At 41.5% G+C, this 19,611-nt stretch overlaps 1 protein-coding gene across 5 annotated transcripts; it reads right to left on the bottom strand.

Annotated features, from left to right (window-relative positions):
• Window positions 1–646: 646 nt before the first annotated feature.
• Window positions 647–17,930, bottom strand: atxn2 (ataxin 2). 5 transcript variants are annotated; one of them, XM_029511688.1, is made up of 25 exons: window positions 17,349–17,930; window positions 15,724–15,754; window positions 15,318–15,377; window positions 14,832–14,903; window positions 13,607–13,757; window positions 12,707–12,721; window positions 10,664–10,788; window positions 10,389–10,480; window positions 9,998–10,186; window positions 9,320–9,489; window positions 7,645–7,830; window positions 7,149–7,256; window positions 6,872–6,979; window positions 6,614–6,684; window positions 6,172–6,533; window positions 5,989–6,052; window positions 5,748–5,894; window positions 5,056–5,073; window positions 4,357–4,429; window positions 3,730–3,923; window positions 2,767–2,914; window positions 2,475–2,666; window positions 2,182–2,393; window positions 1,077–1,254; window positions 647–787 (listed from the first exon to the last, which is right to left on the bottom strand). In XM_029511688.1, the coding sequence occupies exons 1-25, from the start codon at window positions 17,456–17,458 to the stop codon at window positions 759–761; spliced, it is 3,105 nt and encodes a 1,034-aa protein (XP_029367548.1). In that variant the 5' UTR covers window positions 17,459–17,930; the 3' UTR covers window positions 647–758. The 5 variants fall into 5 exon arrangements, with proteins under 5 accessions (XP_029367548.1, XP_029367547.1, XP_029367546.1 ...); XM_029511687.1 differs by having other exon boundaries at window positions 2,788–2,914; window positions 7,149–7,328; window positions 17,349–17,929; XM_029511686.1 differs by having other exon boundaries at window positions 7,149–7,328; window positions 17,349–17,929.
• Window positions 17,931–19,611: the final 1,681 nt, after the last annotated feature.

A 19,611-nucleotide genomic window follows, 5' to 3' on the forward strand; every position in this document is an offset into this window, starting at 1 on the left:
TTATCTACAAAGTAAAAGTTTTAACTTAAAAGTTACATAAGGGTCAGGTGAGAAGTGGGATCTGATCACCTCAGCCACTATAATTTCATAAATAACATTTCTCCTGTCCTCTTGGCTGCCAAAACGTGTTTATTTCACAGGAAGCTTCTTGTCATGTTTCATTTTTAGTTTGGTTAGAAACCTGTCATGTACTCTGGAAACACACGCAGCACAAAGCAGCAGCAATAAACAGTAAAATTAATACTGTCTAAAAGTTGGAAGATTTTTCTTTCTTTTGCCCGTAACAAGGTGCAGACAAAATACAAGTTCCAGTTGAATTTTCTGCTTCGCTCTCACTGATTAGTTACTCTCAATCTCTTTTTCACATCTTGGCAAGCTGACTCGAGTTGCAATTTGGGACCCCTGAAAGTGTGTCTGTGTCTGCATGTGTGTTTGTATGCATATCTCTGTGTGTATCAATATGTGTGCATGTGTACAGGGGCTGAATCGGAGCAGTCTTGTCCGTTAAAAATCTCTATCTTGTTAAAACATGTCACTGCAACAACCTGTTAACATTCTCTTATTGCCTAGTCTTGGAGGGGGAGGGGGAGGGGGAGGGGGGGGGCGGGGTAAGAGAAAAGCTGATGTGAAGCATGTCTGGTGAGGATGAGGAAAGAGAGGAGAGGGAGGGCTCTCATTCTCTTCATTGCCTGGTTATGAAGGCTCTGGTTGAGAAGCGCGACACAGAACGGGTCCCTCAGCTCACTGGCGCCCTCTGTCTACAGCTGCTGCTGATGGTGAGGCTGCACTGCAGAGACCACACAAAATGGGGGAGATGTAAAGATCAAGGGCTTTTAGGATTGTTTAGTTCACGTGGCCAAAAATATTAGATTGCCTTTTTCTAATTCTTTTCATGCTTTTTAAAAAGGTGAAAGTCACACAGAAGCTCAATATCAATTCAACAGGTCCTTTGCTGGCGTGATACATTCTCCAGATTGGGACACATAGAACGGCAGCTATCATCAATCTTCTGTGATGTGGCTCCACACTGCTGATTCCAGTCAGGACTAGTGTGCTGGTTATCGAAGTAAACATACCTTGTGGATGTGCCAAGTAGGAGAAATGTGTGGTGGAGGAAACAGGGATGGGGTTGAGGGCAGTCTGGGGCATGGGTGGCTGTGGACCCCCTGGTGGACCCTGGGTAGCCATCAGCATCATCGGAGGGTGGGTAGGTCCCGGGTGGTGAGATGGTACTATACCAGACTGCATGTGGGCCTAGGTGTGTGTGAGATGGCAAGAGCAAAGGAGTGGGAGAAAGTGAGAATGACGTGAGAAACAGACAGAAACAGATGGACAAGAGAATAAGTAACGGACGACGTCAGCGCCACAACATCACAGCTCCAGCCTGCGTGTTATCAGCAGGAGGAGCATGAATGGGTGGATGGGATAAAGCCTGAAGCGCCACATCACTATTAAAAACATGACGACACTAGCTGCTCCTGAAATCCCCAACAAAACTCTCCAATATGATCACAGGAACTTCTCTGGAATTCTCATTTTAACCAAGGACCAATCTGAAAAATCAGTCGTCGGCACAGAAGCTGAGGATGATGTGAACGTACCATGAAAAATATTCTATGTGCGAATAGTGTGAGCGACACGATAGAGCCGGCGATATAAAGGGTCTCTGTATAAATGTAGAGGTCGTGAATGCGACAACATCCCTGTGGTGACAGGCTTTCTGGAAACAGTCAGTCTGGTGCTGCTCTTAGTCAAGAATCTATATCACTTGTCAGGTTGTATATTTGTATTCCTGACTTTTGTGTCTTTTTTTTCAACATACGAAGAAAGAAAAAAAAAAAAAAAAAAAAAGGTGAACTATTCTGTTAAGGACAGGAAAAAGTTTGAATCTCAAAAGTTTTCAATGTAAAACTGCTATTTTGCTACATGGCATTATCACAGCTGGGCTGATTTCTGCCCAATAAAAAAGGTTTGTTTTTTCACTCTGTATCCTGAAGTGGCATATTCCTCTCACGACTTAAATGACTAAACTTCCACACTCGCTGCCTTAAATATCCTCTGGACGACCCATTCATAAACTCAAACACCTGCTGGAACCAATCCCAGTTCTGCTCACAGCCACTGCTTGGCTGGAGCTGTCACAGTTGTCGTTCAGCTGGCTGATAGCAAGTTGGGACCTACCTGCTGCACGTGTGCCATGTGGTTGGGGTTGTAGCCGTGCTGCACCTGCTGTGGGTGGATATAGACGGTCTGCTGGGCAGAGGGGAACGATGCCTGGGGAGACTGAGGGTTGGGCCCTGGGGTCATGGAAGGGGGCGTGGGGGCCAAGGCTGAATACATCTGCTGCTGTGGGGGCTGGTTGGCCAGGTGGAGGGCCTGGGCTGCTGCTGCCGCTATCACACACAAAAACACACACTTGACAATGGTGCTTGCTTTGAAAATGTCCACTTCCAAAAGTGATGTGTCTATCTCACCTGCTGCTGCCTGAGGGTGCTGTGGGTGCTGAACCGGGCTGGCAGCTGGATGGCTAGGAGGGCCTCCATGTTGTGGAGGACCACCCTGCTGGGCTTGGCCTGTAGGTGTGGCAGAGGGCTGGGGGTGCTGTGGGTGAGGGTGCAAGGTGGTGCTGGGGTGTGGGTACTGTTGAGGCATCGGACCTGGAGACACTGACACAGTAAACAGTGTTGGCAAAAACGAGCGCTTTTAAAGGAGTACACTTGACACTGCCAGCACATGCTAACACGTTGCATGCTTATATGTACATACCGAAGTGGTGGGCTGACATACCATACATGGTGTGTGTCTGCTCTGGGTATTGTGTAGTTGAGGAAGAGACGAGACTGGGCTGGCCATGTGTGGGAGGCGCCATCATCCTGGCACTCCCCTGCATTACCGGACTGAACACATGTTGTGCCTGGAGGACACACAAGGACAATTGGGAGATTGACAATGTTGGCATTACAGCCTGTGTTTGTATAACCCTTTTTGGTACCAACATTAATAAAACATCAAGTGCCAGAAGCTGGCATCAAATAACTGGTCTGATCTGTTTTTTCCTGATTTGAATGTCATCTATTTTAGAACATTATTAAGTCAATGTACATGTGATGCCATTCATGTTAAAAAGTAATTGCAGAGAAAATAGTGCCTAATAAATTTCCTCTTGGCCGCCGTCTCCCTAGTTTTCTCATCATTTCATCAGTTTTTTAGAAAAAAAATTGTGTTGACATTTTTATTAACTCATTCAAATAACACTCAATAAAATGCTCATCTCCTCTTGAAGCTTAAATCAGTATGAAGTCAATTTGGATAAAAGCATCTGCCATACAAGTCAACATAAATATTAATATAATATCAGTATATGGCCATTACGTTAACCTAAAGACTGAAGCCAGCTGCTTCTGTTCTCTGGCAGTTTTAACACAGCCTGTTTGCAAATAGGTAACAACACCTGGGGTAAAGAGGCAGGGGCCTGCAGTCAGCTTCATAAGTCAAAAGTGATGAAACAGTGGAATGCGGCCAGATGCCCATCAAGCTGCTGGACTGTAGGCACCTGTCAGATAAATGGCTGCCTGGTGAACAGCTGGGAAATATGAACTGCCAGCACTGCTGATGTTATGACACGAACTGGAGTCTTTTTTACGCGGTTCTTACCAGAGAAGGTGTCTGGTTTGATCTTTGCTTGAATATTGCTGATGTTCTGGTGCTGGTGGTGACAGAAAATCGTACCTGTGATTGGTAGTGAGTCATCTGCTGGACCAGTGGCTGACTGGTGAACTGCTGCGGGCTGCAGGGGAAATACTGGGCTGAGTAGGCAGGGCTGGGTGCTACAATAGGTGGTCCTGCTGCCGTTGCTGGGTGCATCATAGTGGGTGTGCCTGGTGGGTGGTGCTGATCTGACCTCTGCTGGGGCATGTTGGGTACTGGAGAGTCACGACAAAAGATTATATTAATATCCAGTAAATTTTGAACTAGACAGAATCATGTAGGAGTGAGAAAGAGTATTGCTAAATGTGAACTTTCTCCGAGTTGGCTCCAGTAAAAAATGACCAACTCCAGTTTACCAGGAAAAATTTGGATCAATACTGATGGAGAATAAGAGAGAACAGAGAAATAACTATCTGATGCCTGCAGTGAATGCTTCATTTCTTTGTCACTAATCCACATTTACTAAGTTTTGTGAATGCTGATCATGGTGGTCAATTTATAGAGATCCTTGAATAGAATGATTCTTATGTTAATATGTCAAATAAAATAGCAGGGCCAAAACAGCAATTCGTCCAAACAAGATTTACTGAGTGAGTTTCAGTAACAGAGAAAGAGAAGGGCATGAAATGAGGAAAAAGTCATTCTCACCTTTACCTGGTCTGTAGGGTTTAGACTGGCTGACTGTCATATGAGGCATCTGAACCTGGTACATAGCCGGAGACTGTAGAAGGAATGAGGAAGGCAGATGTAGACAAAAAGGTTTATACTCAGCTCCAGAATGGGAAAAAAATAAAAGAAAAAAAGAGGAGGAGGGGGGGTTAACTTTGTGCCAGTTGTTTGGGGGATCTTTTACTACCTGTCTGTGGGCCTAGACACATACTTTCCGGCTTTAAAGTGTTGCTTTAGTAACAAATACTGGCACAACAAAATCTTCCAAAACATTAGAAATTCTCTCTTACCTGGGGCAACATGCATTTTCTGACAGCTTTGAGTGTAACCCAAACTGCTCATCGTCTTCCATACCTTAGCTCCTTATTATGTATAGCATGCATTTCTATTACAAGCAGTAATGCAGTTAAAAAAAATAAATAAATAAAAAAATGCTATAACTCCTATTAGCTGACAGACATTTGTCTGGTAAACAAAGCCAATAGAAATAAGATGAAGTTATAAGTTCATCTGTAATGACAGTTTAAATGAATTGCAATAAGAAGTTGGCAAACCAACATCTGATGGCATTAATTCGACAAGCAAGCAAAACATCTCAGTGCTGATTGGGCTAAAAAAAAAAAAAGAAAGAAAGAAAGAAAAACAAGAAGGATTTAAAAAATAGAAATCTTCACAAACCTTCCATATTATGCTTTTCTAATGGAGCGAGAGAGAGAGGGGGAGAAAAGGAAAAAAGAACCACTCTTTAGTTGTCACCAAGGTATCTTTTACAGGTGTCTGATGTTGGATCACCAAGTTTTTCTTAAAGCAACACAGGCACAAATATAGATCTATGACAAAAAATTGAATAGCTTTCATTGAAAAATATGCCACAAAATCAATAAGAGGTATGAAAGTGGTGAAACTGTTACTTTGACATTATATTGTATAACAAAATCATAAACTTCTTTTCCCCTCACACATTTCTAAGCTTCCTTTGAGAAAGCATTTTGTCAGGCGATTAAATAAATGTAAACAATACTTCAGACAATGAACAGTGTCTGGAAGATGACAGAGGAGAGAAAAGTGACCAAGATGGATGAACGTGTTCTGTATGTTAGTACCCCACACACACACACACACACACACACAAAAACATGACTAAAATAAAGAATAGAAATTAATATGGAGAAAATAATGATGACATACCTTAGACATGAATCAGAGAAATGAATAACAAATATAACAAATGGTCAGATCTCAAGGTGATGCTAGTTAAGTATTAGTTTTACTAAGCTTTGCATTTCTTATGAATACCAACAGTGATTTGCACTGACAAAAATCTGTCTGTCTACATATTAAAAGTTTCAAATTGCAGCTGTGTACCTCACCTGCACTCCAGGGCTGACTGGTGTGAGGGGATACATCTGGGGGAAGCAGACCGTCTGGCTATAAACAGTTGGGGGCTGCTGGACAACGATGGATGGGCTTGGCTGGCCCTGAGGCCGCGGGGGCGTCGGGGTGTTGGCTGGTTTGGGCTGATAAAGTTGCATATTGAGAGACAAAAATTTGTATCATCAATCTCAGCCTATGGTAGTAAAACTGGGCAGTCTGGCAGACCTGCATACTGACCTGTGTATTGAACCTTGGCTTGAACTCATTGGCGTTTGGGTTCAGGGTTGATTTTCTCACTTGACTGCAAGAGAAGAACTAATAGTGAAGAGGAGAACATCAAGAAATAACAAGCAAACTTCAGCAAAGAGAAACACAGATCACCACCACACTCTTTTATCCCATACTGTCCCATTCACTCACTCTTGTACAGCCTCCTTTTTGTCCTCCTTTTCTTCATGTTTGGGTCCGCTGAATGTGGACGTGGATGTCGTCTGAACTCCCTGCGATGTCACATCCAACCCCGCCCTCTTTTGGTCGGGGGCAGAGGGAGATGGGGACAGTGCAGCAGGGCTGCCAGGCTTACTGGTGTTTGTGGTATTGGCAGATGGAGCAGGGGCACCACTTGTGGTGCCAGCAGCAACCCCTACACCCTCTTCCGTGCCCTCCCGTCCCACTGTGGAGACTTTGTCCAAGGGAAGGTCTTTAGGCTTGTCTGCAGGATCTCTTGGTGTCTTGGTCATCATCTGGTCAAAGGCAGGATCTGGGTTTGAACTAGACTGCAACTAGAGGGGGAAAAGGTTCAGACACCATTAGTTGGGTAGTTTCAGCATCTCTACAAAATTAGACTGAAAGAGATACTCACCCTAAAATCTACACTAAATTTCTTTAAATTATCTATTTGTTTTCTGTGGTCTGGGGCCATAGAAGGGGGTCCTGTGAGGTGATCAGAGAGAAACAGATAAAGCTTGAAGGTTTACCAAAATATTTTATGGATGTATCAATTTTAAAGCAATCGAAATTTTGCAGCACAACTGTCTCAGCACAACTCTGTTCATCAGGATCTTGGCAAGAAAGATCTCACACTATTAAAACAAATATCGCAGTCGAGTGTATATTGTACCTTTACAGACTGGTCTAGTGATACTAGGTGAGCTGTCCAAGGGCTTGATGTTCTCCTTGTTTGCAGAGGGGGATGTTTGCCTTGTCTCCTGAACACGACACTCTTTTGCTGTACAGAGCAAAGGAGAAAAAAGAGCTTACTCCCAGCATAAAAATAGAGCAAGCATTGTGAATATTCTGTCTGACAGTGACACAACCTGCATTGAAACGAAAAAAATCCAAAAATGCTTATTCCCTAAACCATTCTCAATGAAAGTGTATGTTCATTTCAAGCTTACCGTCTCCAGATGGAGAGGCAACCATGTTGGGAGCGGGACTAGCAGCAGTAGGAGAAGAAACTGATGTTGGTGGAGCTACAGTTTCCACGGGAGCAGTTCCTGTTTGGGCTGAAGGGAGGGAAGAGGAGCCAGGTGAGGATGCACCCAAACTATTCTGTCGTGGGGAGCGAGGTCTGTGACCTGAGAAGGGGAACCAGATATACCATTTCATCAATCCCAAAATAGAAATTTCGAAGGAAGCCTCTTTATTTCCTACAACCAGTATTAAAATGATTAGTATAAGTAAAAAGGATTTCTAAATTATGTGGAAAAAGTTGATAAAATGAGTCAGGTGTCTTTTTCAATGCAAAGCCCTTACAAAGTCATCTAATGATGCATAATTGTATGCTACTCTTACCTATAGACACTTTGTGTTGTCACATTGTGGGACATCTGTATTTCTCATAACACACAGTAAATAAACAGATTTCAAGGAAAGAGGAAAGAGCTATTCTACCTCCGCTGACCACTGAGGACCATGTCCCTCCAGAGGAGTTGCTCCTGGTTGGCGGAGTCGATGGTACCTCTCCAGGGGCATTGTGGGAGATTAAGTCTACTCCAGGAGGGACGCCACTGGTTCGGCAGGGTGGCACTCTGTGAGCACGAGGCGTCCTCTGGGATTTTGGAGACATCCTAGGCGGGCCTGGACATGAGGACAGAATTTCATAAACATGAAGACACAAAGTAGAAAGTGGAATTTCAGGTTTCAGTTTTTCTTGAAGCTCATTTTTGTCACCCAAAAGCTTTTCAAAACCTTCTAATGTTTAAATATCATATCATACACTGATATTATTTGGTACCATGCATGTTAATGGAGAAATTACAAATATTCCAGCAAAGTGATCCCACCACAATTCTCAAACCACATCCAAGTGAAGTGATAAATAGAAGAAAGCAAGGGAGGTGAAAACCCATCTTTTAAACACTGTTAAACAGAGTTTGTGCAGTTACACTAAGAGTTTCCATTTTGCACTCAGCAACCCAGTGCAAAACCTTGATCTAAACACAGGGAATGTTTTGCATTTCACTGTGTAAACATTTGAAAAACATGATCCACAGGTACTTGGCTGCTAGAACGTCAATATTTTATCTTAGTGATCCATCTCATTGGATTACATGAAACATGGAACGAGAAGTTAAGGTTAAACTTGTTTTAGTGTTTGAGAATGAACATATGGCTTCAAACACTAATCTGGTGGCACAAACCTTGCAAAACAGAAAGCACAGCACACACAGTGATGCACCCACATGCCAAGGTGAAACTGCCTCATGCTCCGACAAAGGATCAGCTTTGTTATTTACTTAATCCTCACAGTTTGTGCTGAAATTGTAAACCTGACCCCATGTCAGTCTGAAGAGCCAACTTCACCCATTTGTGTTGTTCCACACTAGACCTGGGCAAATGTATTTTTCAAAATGGCTCAAACTGGCAAACAGCTTTCAAAATGATTTGGAATATCAGATCCATATTGAGCTCATTCCATCCACCTTCAACTCATGCCTTGCCCAGGTCTACTCCACACTGCTGTGGGTACCTTCTGAAGACATGCGTTTGGGAAGAGTGGAGGCTGGCGACGTGGGCCCATGGTGGGAAAAGGAGGATGAGGAGGAAGGAAAGGAGGGATGGGATGAATGAGAGGGTGGCCTGGAAGGTCGAGAGGGGGGTCTGGAGGGTGGCCGTGTGGGCGTGGTTGCCCGAGGAGGCAGGGAGGAGGGGCCAGACTGGTAACGAGGGGGGGGGGCGGGAGGAAGGAGATGGACAGGGTGAGGGCCAATGGGATGAACCTAAGAGAGGAAAGGACAAATGAACATAGATGACAAAGAGCAGATGATAACCAGCTAAAGTGAGGAAAGATACAGCAGGGAGGGGAAAAGGGGAGCAACTGATAAATGAGAAAATATGGCAAGGCAGGAATAAAATGATTGAACTGAATTAGGTACGATAAGTGTGTAAAAAATATACACAGGAAGAACACTGGAAAAGATTGTATGAATCTTACAAGGGACATGAACTGAGAGAGGAAAAATCTGGGTCAAAATGTCCACCAGCTCACTCACCACCAAACGGACCTTAGTACATTACAGAGGTAAGCAACTCTGTGAGTTTGTATAATGTTTGTGTTAAAATGTACCTCCGTTAACGACCCTCTGGTCAGCCCCGGAGCTGGGACTGTAGTCGTGAGGTCCTGATCGAGGAGTTGAGGGCCCAGCGGAGTTCTGAGCCAGACGAGGTGAATTCTGACGCCCAGGCCCCCATGACATTGCATCCCTGTTCCTTTGACCTGGAGGAATGTACTTCTCTCTGCGTGTGCGCGCACACACACACATTCACAAATTGGCAGATGATTAACGTAAATATACACATGACAATAATCAAGAAATCAAAGTGCAGCAATTGCGTATTTTTCATCAGCCAAAATGAGCTTGCTCTAGTATTTGTTATTGGAACAGCTGCTGTTGAGTTAGAAATAATAAAACCTGAATGATGTGAATTCCAACAGCCCTGTAGGTGAGGTGAGGAACTATGCAGAAAATTACAATAAAGCAGATGACTGAGTTTATGGCCAGATAAGCAGCAAGAATTCTTTATTAATATCTAAACAAAAATTTACAATGGATAGTTAAAATTGTGTTGTGCCTCTGTGTTTCAAATGAGCTGGCATTATAGCACACATCAAGAGGCTGTAACTAACAATGAATGTGTGAAATTTGATATACACACACACACTTGTTGGGGACACAGTCTGAAATCATTACAATATACCAGCACAAAAATTAAGCCAAGGTTTGTGTGTGTTTCCGGGTTTCACCTGCTAAGTGTGTGCGTCTCCCTTTCCCCTCGCACCACAGCAGTGTATTTCTCCTCCTCAGACCGGTCATCATTCTCCAGGGCCACACGAGCTTTGTATGTGGCACTGGCCTCAATCTCCTCTGCCAGCTGGGCAGCACGCGCTTCCCTCTTGAGGAACTCCTCTGAGTTATCCCTCTCCAGGGGGACCCTGGGAAACAAGCTCAGTGTCAGAAGAGGGCAGCAGGGTAAAAGAGTCAATATGGAAGGCATGCTTATGAATTTTTAATTGTATCATATAAGGTCACCATCAAATGAGCGATTCAGTACAGGTTAATGACTAACCACACAACAAATATGTGGGGCATTAATGTAAGCAGCACACAGAGACACACACGAACTGAGAAACTTACGTATATGTGGACAGGCTGCTGTCATATGTGGACAAGACTCCATATTTCTCCTCATTATACTTGAACATGTCATTTGGGTCCCACCCATTTGACTGATTAACAAAGAGAAGAGCAGACTTTTCAGTAAAGGCCTGTTAACAAATTATCAATGCTGTTGCTCAGATGACACAACGTCTGTCATGTTCTTTCATTGTTAAATTCAAAGTCATCACATGAGGGTCTCTGTGGATTCCATGCATTTGTTGTAGTAAGGACATGTTTGTGCGTTTTCCTACCACATCTGTATCCAGAGACTCAAGGCTGTCAGAGTTGTGGGTTTCTCCTCCATCCCAGGGTTCTAGATCTTTCTCTTTATGCTCGCCATTGATCCGACCAGTCACTGCTGCATCTGTGAAGTTATCTGCGACACACACACACAGCAAATCTTTATGTACAGCAGACCGTAGCACAGAAGCACACACATCCAAAAACATACACACAGAAGCTCATGATGGTATACAGTCATATAGCTGCACTTTTCACCGTTTATGCAGGGAAGCGCTCATGCTTCAAGAGTATCTCACAGCAAAGGAATTTATGGTGGTAGTGGTTGTCACCAGACACACCCATTTAAAACCAGACATGGGTCCAACTGGATAGGGATAGAACCCCCCCCCCCCCGCCAAAAAAAAAAAAAAAAAAAAAAAAAAAAAAGCTATTGCTTGAGCTGCTCTTAGTAAAGCTAAGAGTTCTGAGAAGAACCTGTTAAGGCCTAATAAGGAAAAGAAAAACATAATCCCCAATTACTGTTAGGGCTTGAGAAAGTATGCATTAACTAAATGAAGAAGTGAAGTGTGACCATATTTTGTTTTTTAGCTTGGTTGGCTTCCACTAGAATTTAAGAGCATGTGTCACAGAGTTCCTACGATGCCCCCCAATATCCCCATTCATTATTCATCACTGTGGTACCGTCATGAAGATAAATTCAAACAAAACTGAACACACACACGCACACGCACGCACACACACAAACTATTTAGGGCTGATGATAGTCCATACTCTCAAGGTAACTGGCCAACCCATATTTTAGCTAACTCAGAATAATTTGCTTCACTCAACTAAAACCAAGAACAAGCATGCTAAGAGAAAGAAAAACTCCAGTTTTATTTGAAAGGAAATCAAATGTCAGCCCAAGTCTGCTCTCACATTCTCAGAGCTAGCTCCAATGGACAAAGTGCATGTAGCATATCAACCGCCTAGAGGAACATAACTCTGTCATCCCAGCTCATTCCATGATACAAAGTGCAATTCAGCATTTCTGGCATGAAACAAGTTTGGAAATACTAGACTGGAACCATATAAACAGCTGGGCTGACAGGCCTGAATCACATTAGTAGAAGTGGTTGGTATGCTTTGTGCACACTGCCCATCAAGGGACTTGTAAATAAAATAAAGAACATTTAAAAATACATTTATGAGCATAGGGAGGGGTAAGCAAACATGCATTTAGATTGCTGTCAATTATATGACCTGAAAGCATGTTGGACCAAACCAAATTAAAAACTCTCACACAACTTCATTTTTAATACAATGATCAGAAGCAAATTAAAGTGCTAGTGTTCAACATGAGTTTTCAAGTTGTTGCTTTCAATGGAATCACACTCGATTCTTATCATTTGCCCTTTTACAGCCAGCTCTGGTTTTTTCTGACCACTGCCCCAAACAGGTTAAATGTGAAATGTGTTTTTTTTTTTTTTTTTTTGGGGGGGGGGGGGATAAAACAAATGCTGTTAAAGATATGTTTAAGCAGAGTATTACCATAAGCCAGTTCAAACAAAACCTACCATTAAAAACCAAATAAACTACAATGAATTAAAAACAAATAACAGAAGTATTTGAATTAGTTTACTACAATTACATTTAACACTATTAACAGTATCTCTCGCATAAATCTCTAATGGTAAACATGAGGATATACAGTATGTAAAATGCCCAGGCTTAAATTTGGAACCCTGTTGAACTTTAATGAAAACTTAAGTACACAGTGAAAACTCTTCCACCAAAAGCAACATCCTAAAAAAGGATCTGGTGAAACAATGGAGCAAGACTGACCTGAATGATTCTTATTTTTAGGTTTTATGAGGGATATTATCTGAAGATTTTAATCACCAAATTAGATGTAAAATGCAGTTAGAGGTAAGGAACGATCAAGCCCAAGCGTAAGAGATTCCCAATTCTGGGATTCAATGTCAGATTATCAGTGAGTTAGAATGATATACTGTGAAGTGTGTGTGTCTGTGTATAGAGATGTGTGAGAGGAGAAAACAATCATATATTACCTGTGTCAGAAGATACTAGACCATTGAAGAGGAGAGACACACAGATGACAGACAGTCAGAAGATGGACTGACAAAGAGAATGACTGACGGGTAATCACACCAACAGTTTACTTCTTACTCAACTTTTTTTGGGGGATGAATTATATATAGTAATAAGGCGCAGGTTTTGAAGAAGATTGTCACCTTTTTCTTCTTCTTTTGCAAAATTGGGTGTTTTTGTAAATTTGGTTAAGCTATGTATAGCTAACTCCTCTATGGTCCTTGAACTGTACAGCGAGAGGCTTTTAGGCTCCCATGAATAGGACAGAGATATTTTTTGATAACACTAAAGTTAACTTCGTCTTGCCACATCTTAACTTTTCTGTGAAACACTGAAATTTCCATTTTTTGATCCACAATGTTTCAATTTAACAGGATAACAACTTGGCAATAGAAAAAGGAAAAAAAAGAAAAAAAAGAAATCAACCTCCGCACCCACGCACACCGTCATTGTTTAGAAGAGGATTGTATGGGCCAAGATAAATAAAGTGACAAAGACTTATCCAGCCTTTATTGAGTGTCCTTGTCGTGTTGGACCAATCAACAGATCACATTAGTCTTCAGTGGCTGACTAATATGAGCAGCCACGTGAGATTTAACTCATGACAGACTGTGACACGAAGGTAGTGAATACAGACTGAAAAAGATCAATACCTTGTGTGCGTGCTTTGATGGGCTTTTATTTCAGCACGTCTTTATTTGTCTGTTTATTTGTGAAACTGAATGCTAAGTTACACACTTGGTTAGTCATATTGTTTATTACTCATAAATTTTAGCATGTACATTACCATGTGACTAGTTATATAAAGACCAATGTTTATGTACTTCGATAAAATCTGTAAACACAAATACCCTCAATACCTTTCCTGGCGAAATTCAGGTCCACGTCTTTGAAGGTCACTACTACCACATCTGAGGCCTTGAAGATGATGCTCTCCACAATATCCTCTTTCCTGGGGCCTATGCTCGGTTCTGGGCTCTTTCTATGAGCTGCATCCAACACCAGGTCACACTGAGGGAGAGTATTGTGTTAAAATTGATTTAAGGAGACTCTGAAATAAAGCAAAACTATCCATGGTAGACATGAGAAAATAAGTGATATAGTGGACCGAGAACATACATTTTCTATTCCAAAATATTTATTTAGCTACAGTTTTTGATATTTTATAGAAAAAAAAAGTGAGAATTTCTGATAAATAAATGATGAAATTAACCCACATGAGCACAAGATGGCCTATGTTTGGATTGAAAACCGGCAATCCTGGTACAACATGGAATATCAGATTGTTTACTTTAACCCAAAAGCTGATCTCTTTGACAGCATATTTGAGTTCTGTTCATCTAAAAACATCCAGTAGCTTCTCAATTACACTTGGTGCATACAAGACCTTTCTCAAAACAAAAAGTTACAATTCTACTTATGTAACACTATGGAAGAAAACACAAGCTCTGAAAACCAAACACTACATTGTTGAATTAAGAGACTTAGGGTGGTGAGTACAGCTGTGCAAATTTTTCAGAACGTGGAACACACTGTGGTAATGGAAGCCAAATGTGATGCTTTGCTTTGGTCTCGGAACAAAGTGGCATGTTTGACTGTACAAGCACACCTAATTGAATTTATTCTGCAGTATCATGCCACCCTTACAACCTTATGAAAGTGGTGGGGGATAAGAGAGGTATAGATACTGACCTTGTTGTTTGGATTGAAATAAGGGGAAAATGTATGTTAGTGATATTTCCTCAAGACCTGAAGTTAAAGGAAAGCTTGAGGGAAATAAATTGCACAAAGATTTCTACTCTCCCTCAGGTTTAACTATTCATTTGTGCAAAAATTTAATTTTCCCCAAAGGGGAAAGATTAAGGAATATTTCAACCTAAAAGGGAATATGAAAGACCACATATCTTCCACCCATAAAAGGAAAGCTAGAAAGAGTGATCTTTGTCTAAGTAAACTCCCTGGTAAAGTTGATGCAGAGTGGTGGCAGGACAATACGTTTCCAGCACAATTGACTTTAATGATTCTACTTCACAGGAAATTACACATTAGCACCTATTCAAAACATTGCACTTGTGTGTTCCTTACCTCTGGACCATATGTCTTAAAAACTCCTTCATAGACTGCTCCATTTTTCACTTTCAGCTCACACTTGGTCCCCTATAAATAAATAGGCCTCTCATTATTCACTGTTTAAAACACAAAATGTCTATGCCAATTAACACATTCAAAAAAGCTGCTTCAGAAACCCATCTGCTACAAAACAGACCAACTATTGATCAATCTCTGCTTTGTTTATGCAAGCAGTTGTCTCTACAAATCACAACAGGCTTTGTTTATTGCAGCATAGACATTCTGAAGAAACAGCATGTGGTGAAAGACTGCAGTACATACTGCTGTTACTAATTCATTTATAGCAAGGAGGATTCACATTGCTGTTTCAGACAAGGAATTTTTTGGAACTAATTTCTTTGTTCATTACTGTTCGTAAACTGAAAAGAAAACTCAGAAGGAAACATCAAACACATTGGGAACATAATTTCTAAAATATAACAAGTCAAACACTGAACATACCACCACTGATGTCAAGACATGGACCATCCTCATATTTGCATATACACCATTGAAAATGACCTGAAGAAAAAAACAAAACAAACCAACAAAACATCACCTTCTGACGTGCTTAACAAGCTCTAACCTAGTAGACATAATCATGCTTACTAATAAAAAAGAGGTATGCAATTATGCTTTCTCTGAGGTCCCTACTGCTCAATTTTTAAACCAAATTGCATGCCTCAAGAACAAGACAACAAATTTAAACGATAGAGCATGAACAGAAAGAAGCAGTAATGCTGAGTGTTTTTTACCCAAATAGCAACTCCCATTCTTTGCTAAAATACAGCACTTAAGCATATAACTTCTGATGATGTGTCATAAAAGCCATTTTCAAATGACTTATGACAGTTAGCAAGCTACTTACTGCCGCAGGACCTTTACCACTATGTCTTCCCCTGAAACAAAAAATATGACATTGTCAAAGTCACCATCATGATCATTACCGCTGAACTCCATATTCAGACAAAGTGCTCTCTAACATGGGAAACTGTGCAAGTGAATGACAAATCTAAGGAGGTGATGGGGTAAACTTTGAAGAGGGTAGTGAAGTGCTATTGCAAGAGGTACTGCAGGGAAAGCTCAAAAACCATTATCAGCATGAAATATCCCATTTAATCTCCAAGTACAGGCCTTGCAAATGTAAATTCATTTTTATATTTGAATACAATGCAGATAAACTCTCCTACAGATTCGTTATTTCCTTGGTACAGCTGATATGCAAAAGGGCTGCCAGCTAAACACTCAGTAGCCGACATTTATTTTTCTCCATGCATGTCCTAAAATGCACCTTGTTCAGCACTTGGCACATAGCCAGGCATTCACACTAGACTGAACGTATGCAATGGCCACCTTCCCTACATTTTAACCGTAGTAGTAAATGGGCAGTAGCCAAGCCAGATCACGCTCATATCCTTATTGCTGTACAAAAACCAGACGGAGCCATTTAGAACAGACATATTTTGATTTTATATGCATTACAGACTGGCTGGTACGATCTGATTCTTATATCTTCGCACTGAGGCCCTGAGAGATAGAACCTACGCAATGAATGGACGTAGTGTCCTAGTGACCGGTGAAGAGACCAATTTTTAATCCAAGAAAAAAAAAAATTTCACAATACGCATGCAGCCCGTGCACTTGCACTATGCATCAGTTTTGTGTTCGGACGACATGTGCAGAAATGTCATGCTTCAAGGACACTTTTTCACACGAGCAGCCACGACAACGTCAAGGTTGAAAGCTCGTTCGACAGAAATTTCCCCCCTTCTTCTCCTCCTCCTCCTCCTCCTCCTCCTAGCCCCCGTTTTGCACACCCGCCCCTTTCTTTCCAGCGCCCACTCGCTTTTTGTCAATTTTCTTGGCAAAGCCGTTGCAGCAATGTTGCGGTAACGCGCCGTGCAACATGACAGTCAAGTGAAAGCACACATCTGCTGTCGAGCTGGGCTGAAAAGTGGCCGCTTGCAGCGTCCCGTTAGCCGGCTGCTCTCACACTGAATGAAGCAAGTGCACTGAATAACAAGCATGGGCTGTCAAACGGGCTAATTACCGCTAGCCAAATTGAGAGCGAGGGGATAGTACGCTGATATCAGCAGCTTGGCAAAGCAGCCACAGATGCTACACGCGTGAGGAAAATGTTGTTGCCAAAGAAATAAATAAATAAATAATAATAATAATAAAAAAAAACATCAACCAGACACCAAAACGTTGGGTTTCATTTGACGTTGCGTTACGTCCGAGTTGCAACATTTTTGGAGCGGGCATGAAGGCCTCGCTAGCTGAGCTGCATAACGTTACGCTGGGTGACCAACGCGTCGCAGGGCCCATACAGCGTTCATAAACACGTACTGCTTTTGGACCGCTTAACAGTAATGTCATCTCTCAAAACTGACTCTGTCGGAAGCGACTCAGTCCAAGGACTGAAAACCCACCACACAGCCGCCTCGGTACTGTGTTTTTATATCGTTATGTTGACGTTTTAAACGGACAGACCTGCCCAGATTCTGTCTCCCACCGCCGCTTCCTCCGGCACCGGAGGCAGGGGCACCAGCTGTGTTGCCACCGCCGGGCTTGCTGCGATTTCCACCGGCCTTCATTGACATGGTGATCCCATAAAAGACGGCGTCTTAAAACGACCAGCTTCACACCGCAATTTCTTCGACGACGAGGGCGGCGTGTGATTGTGTGACAGCTCGCTAACGTTAGCGATCCTCGGAACTGGCTAGCTGGCCGGCTAATGTCAACGTGCCTCTTGAGGAAGATGCTATGCTAAGGAGCTAGCTTGCTAGCGGCTGCTAGCTGAATTAGCACTCTGTACAATTCTTATTAAAACTGAAAAAAAAAATATTTAAAAAAAGACAACACGCGCCAGTCACTCTTCCGAAATCAACACGGGCGTTACACCTCTTGTCAATTTGTTCTGTAATCCTGACAAAAAATTAGATTATCTCAAAATAGGGTTTGCAGCTATCTCAGCTTCTTTCCGTTGCTAACAGCGAAAAGACCAAAACAGTCTGAAAGCGGACAAAAAACAGCGGAGGGATATAAGAAAGACGTAACGGCTCATAACATCTAACCAAAAATGTCCTAATTGAGCTCTGATAAACCAACGATCTGCCACAAAATGTAAACGTCGTCTTATTTATTATAGACAACCACCAACGGTAAAACACACATATATGTTCTTTGGTTTAAAAATAAATAAAAAAGTATACCAGTACCATGGCACTATTTTCAGGAAGTCCATGAATCCTCAATGGCTGTTTGGTGACATCCACGTGAGCCGGTGAGGATACTAGCGCACGGACAGAAACACAACATCTACACACCGACTGTGTGCACAGTGAAAATAACTAAGTCAACATATCACAATATGATAATATAAAAGCTAACAATCCATTAGCCGGATGGAGATTACTCCTCTCTGTAGTGTTCGCGTTATGCAAAACGAAAAAAAAAAAAAGATTTAGCCATGTTTTATTAATGAAGTGAATGGAAGAAACTACAACCTCTGCAACAAATGCTACGTTATGCCCGCCCCCCGTTGTTTTGTTTTGATTAGTTTTTTGTTTTGTGTTTTTTTTTATGAGGGGGGGGGGGGGGGGGTGTTACATTTTATACGAATATAGTTTATAATGTGTCACGTTCTTAATGGATTTTATTCCCCTAGTTGTAGATTATATTATAAAATAACGTACGACTGAGCCATTATTTTCTACAAACAACAACAACAACAACAACAAGGAAACATCTGCACATCTTTAAATAAATTTAACTACAGAATTCAATACGTTATGACATATTAACTGTCATTGTCCTTCTTTCCACGATCAAATTTTGATCACATTTTTCACTCATATTCAACCAGTTAGCCTAATTGAAGATCATATTAGCGGAAAATCTAATGGGGGAAGTGTTGTTTTTTCATATGTTTTATACATTTATTCGTCATCCTTATGAGCTGAATAAATGTGTTTGTTTCCAACATATTTGTTCATAGATTGCATTAGCATGAGACATGACGAAAAAGTACCAAAATGAATGTATAAAAGGAAAGTTTTTCAGAATTGACACGCTTCAATTGAATTCATGTGGAATAACTATTGGGCACACGAATATTTTGTCCCCCTCCTGTGGACAAAATAATAGAAATAAGATTTATTTCGAGTACATATTTTATCTACCTCAACCTGTAATAGATATCAATTTACCTGTTGAATATGACAATTACAATCACCAAACAAGATCACATTTTATTGATGGAGGAATTATGTGTTACAGCAGTATAAAAAAAATAAGGCCATGTTGGCCACTTTCCAAAGAATTCACTCTCATGTGCAAGATTTCCTATATTAATATAGCGAGTAGGTGATAAGCACAAAAAAATTATTCCAGCATAATGATTTTAGCTGAAATATTAAAACTGTGACCAGTTTCAGCTGTTTGTCACATCTTACGTTACGTTGTTCAAGTGTCACACGAGGTAACAAAAAAGAAAGAAACAAACTGTGAGACGTCCCAAATATGAGTGTGGGCTTATGAGACTTGAATATTTTTGTCATCAGTTTTTGTTTTTTTTGACCCTTCAGTCCGAAACTTAGGACCTCATAAGGACCCACCAGATCATGTGCAGTCCTAATTTATTTGATTCATATTATCAACAATAAAGTTTAACATTTCGCCAGATCGAAAACGCCGCTCTTAGAGTGTGTCAGAAATGTATTTATTTATCGGGAAACGTAATGCGCGTGCACAA

Source organism: Echeneis naucrates, chromosome 9 (assembly GCF_900963305.1).
Source record: "Echeneis naucrates chromosome 9, fEcheNa1.1, whole genome shotgun sequence".
NCBI classification, from domain to species: Eukaryota; Metazoa; Chordata; class Actinopteri; order Carangiformes; family Echeneidae; genus Echeneis; species Echeneis naucrates.